Consider the following 13,044-nt stretch of genomic DNA (forward strand, 5'->3'; position numbering starts at 1 on the left):
TGGAAAAAGGTTTTTCGCTCTCACTTTTGTGGTGTGCTTGTGTTCGAAATTTGATTGTTGCGATTTCTTAATTTACATCTTTTGCTGAAATCGTGGGGCTCAATAGTAGGGGCATTCTTGATGGAACATTATCCAAGAAAAAGATCTCAGATAAAAATATTTTTTATTGTATTTATTAAATTTTCTAAAAAGAAATCACGTGACTTCGTATCTTGAATAAATTCATCTCTTTTTCATTCAGATAATTTATCATGAATTTTATAAATAAATTATCTTGATAGAGTCTTATTTTACTTATTTTAACAAATATAAATCTATCTGCAACTTATAAAACTATCTTTCTTAGTTAATGACTTTTTTTGGTATAAGAATATTATTTTTATTTAATTATTTTTTTTTAAAAAAAATAAAGAGACGAAAGAAACACCAAATACAAAGTGATTACAAACTAACTCGAATAGTGATTTATACACTTTTCTAAAACAAACTTAACTATATTTATTTTTTCCTTAAAAAAAGAGTTAAATTAACATTATTTTTTAAAAAATATATTAGATTTAATTAGCAGCTAAGTCAAGTCTTATGTAGGCCATGACATTGGAATTGTAGACCTCAAAAATTTATATGAAGTTGACTTTAATCTAGTTGCCACTTTCAAATCATAATAACAATATTTGATTTAATTACTTTTAAGATTTATTTTGGATATAATTCGATAACAATTTTGTAACTACCTCTTATTGTTATTAATTTTTTAATCTCAAATTAATCATGAAATTAATGAATAATGAGTAATCAAGACTATAGTTTGATTTAACAAACTAACAAATAAAATGATGTAAAATGATTTTGATTGTATTATATATATAGGCATGTCACATGTCGATTATTATAATTTTAAATTATAAAATTAAATATTTTTCAAAATAGAATAGAGATAAGCAAAAATGATCTTAAGCTATGTGTTACGGGCATTTTTTGGACCGCTTTGGGCTATTGTTTAGACTATTTCGAGCTGGGAATAGTCTAATGATTGAGTTCAACCTCTCAAGACCTAATGGACTTAAGGTAGAGCATATCTCAGCGAGGTCACATAATTGCTAAAGCACGAGCTTCGACTGCGATAGCAAGTGAGCTCCTAGCGACGCCTCTAGCTCGCTGGCCAACCCGACTAGCTCGTAAAACAAACCATAAAGTAGGATAATCAGAGACGTTGTCCACCTGTCTTATTCGTAGTAAACCAGGTTCCAGATGGTGCGAAACTTTTTCTCTCAATTTTATGGAGATAATAAGGACACATTGTCCCACCACGATGTGGCCCATTGTTTTGAATTTTGTGTAAATTATAAATACCCCACACTATAAATAAAAGGTCAAAATTCATTGTACAGACATGAAAAAATGCATACTGTTACTTTGTCAAAATTATCAGAGAACAGTCATGGATTAAGCATCATTTTGACCAAACCACGTGAAAACTCTCGCGTATTATCTGTTGATTGTGCTATTATTTTCTTCCTCTCGTGTTCGTGATCATTCGATCAGTACGGGCCGACAAATTACAATCAACTAATTCTGAACGTCGATACTATAATTTATAAATTTAAGTGAACGATTAATGATTGGGGAAGTAAGTAGGTTTTTTAATTTATTTTATTTAAAATTAAGGTGAATAATAAAATATCCATAATTAAGGAATATAGATATAAATTTATTAATTTAATAATTATAATCCATACACATTTTTAATAATAGTTTACAATGCAATAATGTACATGGTTAACAATTATTTAATTAAAGTATTAAAATTGTTCTACTTATTTTTTTTGATTTTTTGTATAATTTTTTTTATTTATTGAATTTAAGAGATAAAAAAATTAATTACGTCACCATTAGTTAAGTGTTAGGGTGGTGTTTGATCAAATCTCTTAGATGAGATGAAGGTGGGAGGTGGAAATAATTAAGAGGACTTTATTGTGAAAAGGTGTAAATTAGTTACCAAATCTGCTCTTGAAACTGACCGATACATTGCAACGTAAGCATCTACGGAAGGAAATTGAGAGCATTTTCTGTCTCTCTAAACTGAGCCCGTACACTCTCTCTCTCTCTCTGCGCTCTTTCTTACTCTGCTTCCAATATAAATATTGGTTGGCTTTTGCCTCCGCATCTCTCTCCCTCTTTCTCTCTGTTGCAGCAACTTCTCCTCCAACCATAAAAAAGTGGAATCCGTGGATACAAGATTACATACGAGGAGACACAGTCCTCTCTCTCTCTCTCGTTCGCTCTCGCTCTCTATACATCCCATTCTTCGCAATGTCGGCTTGCGAAGAGGTTGATCCCCGCGTCCATGGCATCAAATCCACAATCCGTGTTGTTCCTGACTTCCCCAAACCAGGTTCACGCAATTCCTCTCTCTCAATGCAATCTGTGGTTTATATTTATATATAATGATAATAAGCTAACGAGTATTATATGCTTGTTAATGGACTAATAAACACAGGGATTATGTTTCAAGACATCACGACGCTGTTACTCGATCCAAAGGCTTTCAAGGACACCATCGATTTGTTCGTCGAACGCTACAGAGACAAAAACATCTCAGTTGTTGCAGGTATATGTACACACAAATATAGTACGTATATTGTATTCTCAAAACTCTGAAATGAATATGTACAAGTGCATTCATTCGTCTTTATATATTGGTGAAAATTGCTGCGATTGCATACGTTTATGGAACTGGAAGCTGTTTCCGAGTGATTTTGAGTTTAACCATTACGAGTTCGTTGTGGAGTCTTTTATTCTTTGATTGCTTTTCGATGAAGATAGTGCCAGCGGTTCAAAACTGTTGCTATGGCATGCGCTGCAATCCAATTTGGGTGGATGGTCGTCTGTGATGAATGTCCACCTCTTGGACCCCACTCCTGTCTAGGTTGGGCCATGTTTTTATTTGGCTCCACTCTCTTTGGATTTCAACATTTCGTTGTTGGATGATATTTCATTCTAATCCTTAATTTATTGCCTTGGTTTCCCGTTACCTTTGTGTTCTCATTTGGGTGCTATTTCGCCTTTGGTCTTTCCATGAACAATCGTTGCACAGTTTATTCCTCGAGTTTCAGAGGTCATTTTAAGCAATGGAGTTTCTTTTTCATTTTCACTGTTACTTGGTGAATAATGCATATTGCTATTCCTTGAGGTTCAGAGGCCAACTTTTTCTTCTGTATATCTTCGGCCCCACTCTGTTTGTACTTCAACAATCCACTGTTGGATGATTTCATTCTAATCCTTAATTTATTACCTTGGTTTCCCTTTGCCTTTGGCTTCTTACTTTGTTTTTACATTTGGATGCTATTTCACCATTGGTCTCTCCATGAACAATCATTGCACGGCTTATTCTTTGAGGTTCAAAGGTCATTTTAAGCACTGGAATTTCTTTTTCATTTGCACTGTTGTTTGGTGAATAATGCACATTGCTATTATGCACTTTTTTGAAACTTCACCAAACTCATCATAGATAGAGCTATTGCATACTGTCTTTCCTTTCATTCGGCTACTTTTGGTTAGTTCCCTTCCATATGACACGGGAAACTATTACTAGTTATTCCCTAAATGGAAGCAGATCTGAGATTATAATAAATGCCAGTGGACATCCCATGTCATGATTAATTTATATGACAATATAAACATCTTTTTGGACATTGAAGGGCTTCTTATCACTCTCATCACCCTTGAAAAGTCTTGCGGCTCTCAAATAATTTTCCATAAACTCTTCATGCTAGGGTCTCAGCTTCTTTTCATCAAATTTCATTAAAAAAGAAAACCATGACGTGGTTCTGGACATACTAAATCTTTACATTCTCATCAGGTGTCCATTATAATTTGTCTCTTTGTTTGGTTATGAAGGAAAGATGCCTTCTTATCTTTATAATGGTTTTACCTTCTCTGAATGTCTTTACCTAGGTATAATTTCATATATGGTTGCCAATCCCTCCCCCACTCAAGGAAAGGAACCCCCCAAAAAAGGGGTTAGTATGTCTGTATTAGTGGTCTGCAGTGTACTCTGATGTATTGCTAGTTCTTTTTCAAGTGGTTCTATATTTTGCTCGCTGCAACCACTGCTTCTGGGACTTGACTCTAGATGTCATTCGAGAAAGAATCAGTAGCAGCCATGAGTATTCTTTCTGTGTAGCACGTCCACTTGGGTTGATATTCCATGTCAAGCTCCAGAAAAACCTTACTTTCTATAAATTGTTTTATGAATCATTCATCATTATTGGACAGCTGATTGCTGACTCTCAAAAAATCTAAAAAATTTGAAATAGCTACTGAACAATCTTTTTTTTTTTAAATCTTACATGTAAGGGGGTCATGTCCACGAGGCATCAACAGATTTTTGGTTCCCTTTTCTTGTTTTGATATGTTAGTGGAATAGACATGTTGTATCTGGTTGACCTACTCCGTGAGGGAGGGATGCTATGTGATTGAGCTAAATGGTTATCCAGTGTATTCCTTGCTTAAATGAGGTTCTGTTTTGTTTTTACAGGAGTAGAGGCTCGGGGTTTTATATTTGGCCCTCCCATTGCATTAGCAATAGGAGCAAAATTTGTCCCCTTGAGAAAGCCGAAGAAGCTGCCCGGTATGTTTCATCATTCACTGTGATCTCTATTTCTGCAGCATATTTCATTTTGAAGATTCCAAATGTTTATGTTACTCTCTGAATACAAGTACTGATTCTTTTTATATGCTGTTGGCTTTTGGTGATTCTTTCATGGTCTATTGCCTTGCTTTCAATATATTTCTTCTAAAACAATAAAACATATATATGTTGTTTCATCACTATATTTATCATATGCTTCAGCACATAGACCAATGCACTCTAATGCTACCATCAGTGGGCACTTGTATATGTATTTTACCTGATTATGACAGTTATTTTCTTTTAGCTTTCTTGCTTATGTGGAATATCTGATTAGAAATATTGATTACTCAATTGCTACTTTGCCCCACATTTTTGTTTTTTGTATAGAAGGCTTATATTTTCTGATCATTTGTCTTTTAATGATTTTGATGAGATGCATGCATGGTTGAGTCCGACTCTTTCTCCCCACCTTTCTCAACAAGTAGTGAGGAATAACCACAAGTCTTTTTATTGTTCTGTTGTAGTTTTGAAATGGCAACTAATTTCTTTTCAAGGCATTTTGGAGCTGATACCATTTGCCTGGAGCTTGAATACTGTTTTTTTCCACCCCTATCTGCTTGAATACAGAAACTTCTGTATTGGAGTTTTAAATGATATAGACATCTGACAGATCTATATCATCATTTCTTTTCGTAGCTTTTCTTAGAAAAGCTTGGACACCCTTGCCCCATTCCATTATACATCACCAAACTCAAAAAATTGATGAGTTTTGATTACAGGAATATCCTAGAATCAGGTTTTCAGTAGAAGTGGTATAAACTGTAGTAGAAAGCTATTGATTAATTTACTTCATGCATCGTTTTAGGAACTGTCTTATTAAAGATTGTTTATTATAATTCTGTTTGTTCACCTGCCTTAAAGAGAGAGAAATTAAAAGAAAAAGGCAAAGGTATGATAACTCTGTTTAATCTTTGTAACAGAGTACTCCAGAATAGCATCACGATTGCAAAAACATTAGATTTCTTGGGGATGACCCAACATGAACCAACAAAATCCAACCTGTTTTTTTGCTTTTTAATGAGTTGGTGTCTGGATCTTGCATGTGAAAGTGCAACAGAACACAGTTTGCATGGACATTTTTGCCAGAACATTTAGTGTTTTACAGATTTGAAGTCTATCTCAGGGCTTGGAATCATGTTGATGTGCAACTGAGGGACAAGAGATAAAATTGACTGCAGAAGAAGTAACAGCAGCAGAAAATAAGCAATAGAGGAGGAGAAAGAGAGGAGAGGAAAGAAGAGCAAAGCAGAGAGATACCAAGAGAGAAGAAATCCAAATTTTGTATATTTTAATGTCAATCAAACCTGAGTATTCCTCTTGGTTGTACTGCTATTTATACTAAAAAACATAATCCTACTAGAAATTTAATAATTAGAATTCTCAATATTTAATAAAATATAAAATAGACCTAATCCTTGTTTATTTTATATATGACATAGACCTATTCCTAATCCGGTTTGGCTTTTTTGTTATTCTTTCTTTTTCTCCAAACTATATCTTCATTCCTTGGTCCCTAAAACCTATGCTTCAGATCTTCTGGCTAACGTTGTTTAACTCTTTCTTTTAAACAATACTGCAACACAGCCATGCTTTGTCCTCCCTTTTTGAAAGTATTGCAACATAGCCATACTTATTGTCTGATTTTGACTTCCATGCAATATGAATATAGTTTCGTCTGTTGATTTCATTTGTTTTCCTTACCAGGAAGCTTAATGTCTGCATATGCAGTTGTGATTTCCTTTGGATATCTGAAGAACGAAATAGAAAATATATATATATATATATATACATGTATTACATGGCTTGCAGAAACACATTTGTGAAATCTTATAATGATGCTATTAAGTTTTCATTGATTTTTGGACAGGAAAAGTACTTTCAGAAAAGTATACCTTGGAATATGGAGCAGATTGTCTAGAGATGCATGTTGGAGCAGTTAAACTTGATGAACGAGCTTTAGTGGTTGATGATTTGATAGCTACTGGTGGGACCCTCTGTGCTGCAATGAATTTATTGGGTAATCACTTGGACTCATCTTTATTTTCTGATTCCTCAGAACCTCTTTTGTTGAAAAAGATAGCCTAGTGTTCATTTGCAAAACCTTTGGCTTCAAGACCAACAAAAATCTTGATTGGAAGGTATATGCATATCATGATAATGTGAATTGGCTGGATTTTAAAAATTTTATGCTTATTAAGGAAGCAAAAACTACCTATTTACTTGATATAAATTGGACCTAATGAAGTTTACTCACAGGGGCTATTTGTGTGTGAGGAGTCTTTTGGGAAGTATGACATTCATTGTGATGGCTTCTAGATCACTCAAGAATGCTAGGTTACAGTAAGGATGATCTTAAGAGTAAGGGAGAGCTATGAAGCCCTACAGATGGACAATTGAAGCTCAATGGCCTTAGTGTGGATGACTTGACCATTTGCAAAATGTGTGTATATGCATAGGAGGGTCATGCCAAAGGCTTCTTTTAGTTGGGTACATTCCTAAATGACATGTGGACGTGTTCTCTGCCTTGCCTGAAAATTGAGGTAACAACCAATGTTAGTAGTGGTGTCTAATCAAAGCACATGGGGCACTGTTGGTTGTGGTGCTGAAGCTCAGATGCTTCATTAGCTACATTGGTGGTAAATCTAGGAGAGGGAGGGCACACCAAGATTTTCTTTTTCTTCATTTGGTTTAGGGAATTGATTGAATTGTGGGGAATGGGGCAAGTGACACCTTGATGAGCCCTCTAACTTTAATCAATAAGCCACAAGAGCCCATGATCCCATATTCCCATATAGGTTCACATTGTTGCTAGGGTATCCTATGATAACTATGGGTGCAGGAAGGTGGTTTTGTTGCCTTTTTAGGTGTACGTTAGAATCTCTAGAAAACCTAAGCACAAATTATACGAAATCACTCTCAACAAGTTAGAAATTATAATTTATATTCTATTAAGGCTTCATTTGTTTTCACATAAAATATTTTACATTGGAAAATAATTTACATAAGAAAATATTTTTCAAAAATTAGCTACTTGTATATATATGGTATGTATATGTATTTCTGTGTATATATATTAGGGTGAATTACTATTTTCCCCCTAAAGTTAGGTGAAATTTGTGATCACATTCTTGTGATTTGGAAACACCCCTACATTTCAATTCTATCAATATCCATTAGTAAATTGTTGATGTGGCAAATGGCCCCAAAATAACTTACCAATAATCCCACAAATGCCCTTCTTTTCAATGAGAAAAAAAAAAAGAAAAGTTGCAAAAAGATTAAACAAAAAAATTATATTAACAAGATTTAAACTTTGTGAAAATTATTTTAAACTCTTCTAATATATTTAAAATTTAAAATTTTTATTTAAACTCCACTTATTTTATTTAAAATTTTGACTAAACAAATTAAAAAGTAAATTACAATCATCATAAAAAATTTTATTTTTATTTTTTATTTTTTACATGTGAGTTACTCCTCAAATATATATATGCATAAATTTGAAAATGCAAATTTAAATAAAAAAAATCTATAGATAAACTTTATGCATAAATATTTAATCTTGTGAAGGAAAATGGATAAAATGAAATAAATATTTTTTTCTTAGCAAGAAAAAGATAGACAAAACAAAAAAAGGAAATTCATGAGAAATAGTTAAATATGATATTAATTGTAAGAAAATTAGGTAAGGTCCCCTATATTTCACCTACATATTACCTAACCTTTGGAGGTGTAGGTGAAATTTACCCTTATTTAGTAACAAGCTGTTAAACAACATCATCCCAATACCGTGCAGGGACATGCATCTAAATAAGAAGTTTACCCATAATCTCATTTGAAAAACAATTCTTCCTCTCAACTACCCCATTTTGTTGTGGGGTGCTAGGACAAAAAGATTGGTGAAGAATTCCTTTGGATGACATGTAAGACTTCAAGGATGTGGACAAGCATTCTAGTGTATTACCATTATGTAGAACACAAATTTGCACATTAAACTGAATATGAATTTCGATACAAAAGATGGTGAAATTAGAAAATAATTCTAAATTGTTTTTCATTAAATATAACCACATTGTTCTTGAAAAATCATTAAAAAAAGACAAAATAATGAATCCTAGTGTTGAACTAACACGACTAGGACCCCATACATTTGAGTGAACAATTGAAAAAGGGAAACTAACACACTTGTTGACTCTACTTGTAAATAAACTATGATTGTGTTTCCCATGTCGACACAACTCTCAATCTAAGGTAGGAAGACTTGATAAACGTGGAACCATCTTCAAACTAGATAGAGATGGATGCCTTAATTGACAATATACTTATAAGGGTGAAGTAGCAGTAGTACAAGCTATGGATAGCATAGATTGAAATGGATAATATAATCTCGAGATGTATGCCCTGTGTTGATCATCCGTCTAGTCTACCGTTCTTAAACCAAGACAAAATCAAGAAAAAATATATAAGGGAAAAAGTAAAATAGATGACAAGGGAAAAAGTAGAAAGGGTTTTGTACTGCCAATACCCTTAATTGAGCTTTAGAACCATCAACTGGAGTAGCAGTAGGTAGAACCCTGAAACTTTTGTTGTGAAATAAAAAAGAATCCTAGGCATGTGATCAATAGCACCTAAATAAAAAATCCATGGACGTAGAGGAGACAATGACTTTGTAACTACTGTAGTGGGATTACTAGAAAGGGTGGATCCAAGAATTTTATATAGTGGGGGCACAATTTATAATTTTAAATTATTATTCTCAAAATTTATAAATTATTGAACTTCATTTCATATTAAAATATATATTAACCGAATACAACAAAACATTTTTATTTAACAAATACAAAAATTTAAATATTTGATTGATATTTTCAAAAGAAAAAAGAAGGAAAAATACATATACTGAGTTTTTCCACTATAATTGTTCTTTACAAGTCTTCGTAGCTATTTTGAATTAAGTAAAATTAATTAGACATAAAATAGAAAATGTATTTCACCTTTTTTTTTGCACATTTAACCTAATTTTTAACTAAACAAAAAAGTAATCACAAAAAACTAGAGGAAATTTTGGTTTTTATGTGTATGCCATGCATATCAAATTTCAATGAGTTCAAACCACACAAGCTAATAAAATAGGTTCCATGGAGATTGAAGAATGCATTTCTGAGGTTCAAATGCTTAAATACTTTCCATTCTCATCTCTCCTACCTAAATACTTTATGCATTCAATCATGTTATCATAAGTATTAGTTTTCAATATGAAAAAAATTAAGCTTATTTCCTTTTTCAAGTCTCACCATTGGAACAAAATACATTTATATGTAAATATAAAAATATATAAAAAAAATTTAAGAGTGGCTTATGTGGTGACCAACACTTTATGACAAGCATGAGGTTGTGGGTTCGAACCTTCCTGCACTTCTTAATGTAAACATTTTCCATTATTTTTCATGTACTGAAAAAAAAAAGCATATAAATTTATGCATAGATGGAATATCTGAAAGTTAGTAGATCATGGCTGGTACTATTTCCAAATGCTAGGGGTCCAGTTTCCTGCCAAAACTTTTGATGTGTTTGGTATCTTTTTTAATTTTTTCGAAAGACATACTTACCATACTGTGGAGGCACTTGATCTTGTTTTTCTAAATGTGGTGGTGATGGGGACTTTTGAGTCCGATCCTTGAGAAGTTTCTAGGATTCACAATGGGGCCGCGTGCCCCCAGTACCCCCACTGTGTGTTTGCCCCTGATTACTAGTGTGAGCAAGGCATGTATGGATGAAGTGGCCTCGTGAGCTTGGAACTGGAGAAACTGAGCATATTCTCCCTTAGAGATAGTCACCAAAGAAGAGTCACTGGGGATTATGGCATTCTGAGTCTCTAAATCACCAAATGCAACTTGAGCTGTATTAGTCGCTCAAGGTGGACAGCCATGCAGGCTATAGCAAGTATCTCTTGTGCGATATATGCAATTGTAGTAGGTGTACTGGGGTCGACAATAACAACGTCTACTGCCATAACAGCCACCTGAAGACCACTCTCATCATGACAAACAGCAGAAGGAGCTATAAGTAATCTAGCAAATACCTCTGTCAAGAGTGGAAGAGAGACACTTCTCAGAATCTGTGTTTTGACTGGCTCAAGTTTCAGCTGAGTTCCATGAAGTCAGAGAACAGTAACATCTTGTGTCGTTACTCTTGTTGCTCTGTCACATCTATATCAAAAGGCATAATTTCATTGAACTTAGTAATTGAAGCCTGTAGCTTACCCAAATATGTAGTCATGTCCAACTCATTCTATCATAGATGGAATAATGCACCAATAACATCATAGATATGAGTGATGTCACTAGTATACAGCTCATGGGAACGGTTCCACAAGGCACTACATGTAATGAGAGGTCAAAAATAGGCATCAAACTCAGTGCAATTGTTTGCCACATCAAACATAACAACTGCATATCCACTTTCTGCCAGTTATGTTGATTGCCTGATGGAATATTTGAAATAGTCTCCGTTAAGTGATCCTCAAGTTCATGACCCGGAAACTAGATTTCCACAATGAAAGACCAAGTAGTATAATTTTCCCCATTCAGTTTCTTTGTTGTGATAATCGGTGTGCTGGAAAAATAAGGGATGTTGATTGTTGTTGATGAGGCTGTGATTGTTGTCAATGAAAGTCAGACCTCGGTCCTTGTTGGTTGTGGATGACATTGTTGGGACTTTGGACCGAGGGTTGCTCTAACAAGATGAAAGAGAAGAGAGCTCAGATTTGATGAAGTGAGAACAGACTAGAATAACAGAAGAAAAACCCGATACCCCAAACAGATGGTGGTGGCAGATCAAGAATAAGGGTTAGGGTTTCTTCATATTTTTCAATGCTTGCTTTATTTCTGCTAGACATATATGTTTGTAGAACGTGTAATTCCTATCTTTTTCAGTGTTACTAAGAATCTAAGATGCCCCAACATAATATTTATTTCTCTACATTCATTGAATTACTTTGAGAAATATCCCCTACATCTCTCTTTGACCGCCCCTTCATCTACTAGTACTTCTTGATTTTCGTCTTTTAGCATTTAACTTGGCTCAAATTCCTTGTTTTTCTTTTCCTTTGCTTTCACTAGTTTAGGTTTTCTTCATTACAGTATTTATGTAAAGTCTTGTATTAAGCTCTCATACTTATGATTTTCTCTTATACCTCTTCATTTAACCACAAAGATTCTTCTTTATTTTGAACTTTTCCCCTTGATTCTCCTAGAATCATTTTTGAAATTTCAATCCATATTGGGCTTGTCTCTCCTATGGTCCAATCTCTTTTGCCACAAATTTTTCCCTAAAAGTAATTTGTTTTTCACCTTTTAAATCCCCCCATTTGATTTTGGATAATGATTTAGAAAGTGATTGTGAAAATCAATGCAAGGGCATTTTTTGACTTATGCAGTGGGCTTCCAATTCAACCAACTGAGTGGGTTTCTCTGTCATTGTCCTTTGATTTTTGGGTGTTGTTTTGTATCATTTTTTCTCTTCCATATTTTAATATAGATGTCAATTATCTTAGGTCTATGTTGAGTGGTCAAGCATTTTCCTAGTATAACTTTACAATCCTTAAAACCTAAACAGTCTTATTTTCTCATAAGAAAGTAGACTATTTTGGATGGTTGATAAGCTATTTTTATATGTGATTAAATGCTTGTCCTGATTTTTTTTAAACATAGTGTTGGCTATAATGATCTCATATTCTATGTTAAAGTCTGAAATAGCTTTACCCTCATTATTTCTTTCACCAAATGCATAACCTCCAAGTACATCTCTATACCCCTCCCCTTCTTGACTCAAATGACCATTTAAATAATTTTATAGTGATCTTCTCTCCTCTAAGTATTTGTTGTACCAACCCCTCTAAATCTTCTGAAAATTGTCTTTATCTCATCTCTTAACCCGATATGCGGTGCATATGTACAAACGATACATAGTTTCTTCTCTTAGAACAACTTTATCTACAATAATCCTATCTCTTATTCTTCACATACACAACCATATCCCTTAAAACTTTATCCATAGTAATTCTCACTAGATTCTTTGTTTGATCGTTCCCTAAATACCAAAGTTTATTTCCAAATTCTGTCATCATTTTAGCCTTTTCCTCAAATCACCTTGTCTCTTGGAGGCACATAATGTTGAACTTTCTTGTAACATTCACATCCACCACTTCCATAGATTTTTCCCTCAAATCCCCCAATATTCCATGATCCAATCCTTAATCTATGATCTTAGACCAACTTCTTACTCACATTCATTCATGAAAAAGTTAGAACCTTTGCAAATTTTAACACTACTTGTGGGTGCCAATG

General features: G+C 33.7%; 1 protein-coding gene across 3 annotated transcripts in view; it reads left to right on the forward strand.

Moving 5' to 3' along the window:
- The first annotated feature begins 2,138 nt into the window (after nt 1-2,138).
- The window catches only part of LOC127812614 (adenine phosphoribosyltransferase 3-like), a 30,194-nt gene continuing 19,288 nt past the window's right edge, over nt 2,139-13,044 (forward strand). For all 3 annotated transcript variants that reach the window (XM_052353051.1, XM_052353052.1, XM_052353050.1), the window contains exons 1-4: nt 2,139-2,395; nt 2,501-2,611; nt 4,541-4,633; nt 6,564-6,713. In XM_052353051.1, the coding sequence (XP_052209011.1) occupies nt 2,314-2,395; nt 2,501-2,611; nt 4,541-4,633; nt 6,564-6,713 (436 nt within the window). In that variant the 5' untranslated portion in view covers nt 2,139-2,313. The remainder of the gene's footprint in view (nt 2,396-2,500; nt 2,612-4,540; nt 4,634-6,563; nt 6,714-13,044) is intronic.

Source organism: Diospyros lotus, chromosome 11 (assembly GCF_014633365.1).
Source record: "Diospyros lotus cultivar Yz01 chromosome 11, ASM1463336v1, whole genome shotgun sequence".
Classification (NCBI taxonomy): Eukaryota; Viridiplantae; Streptophyta; class Magnoliopsida; order Ericales; family Ebenaceae; genus Diospyros; species Diospyros lotus.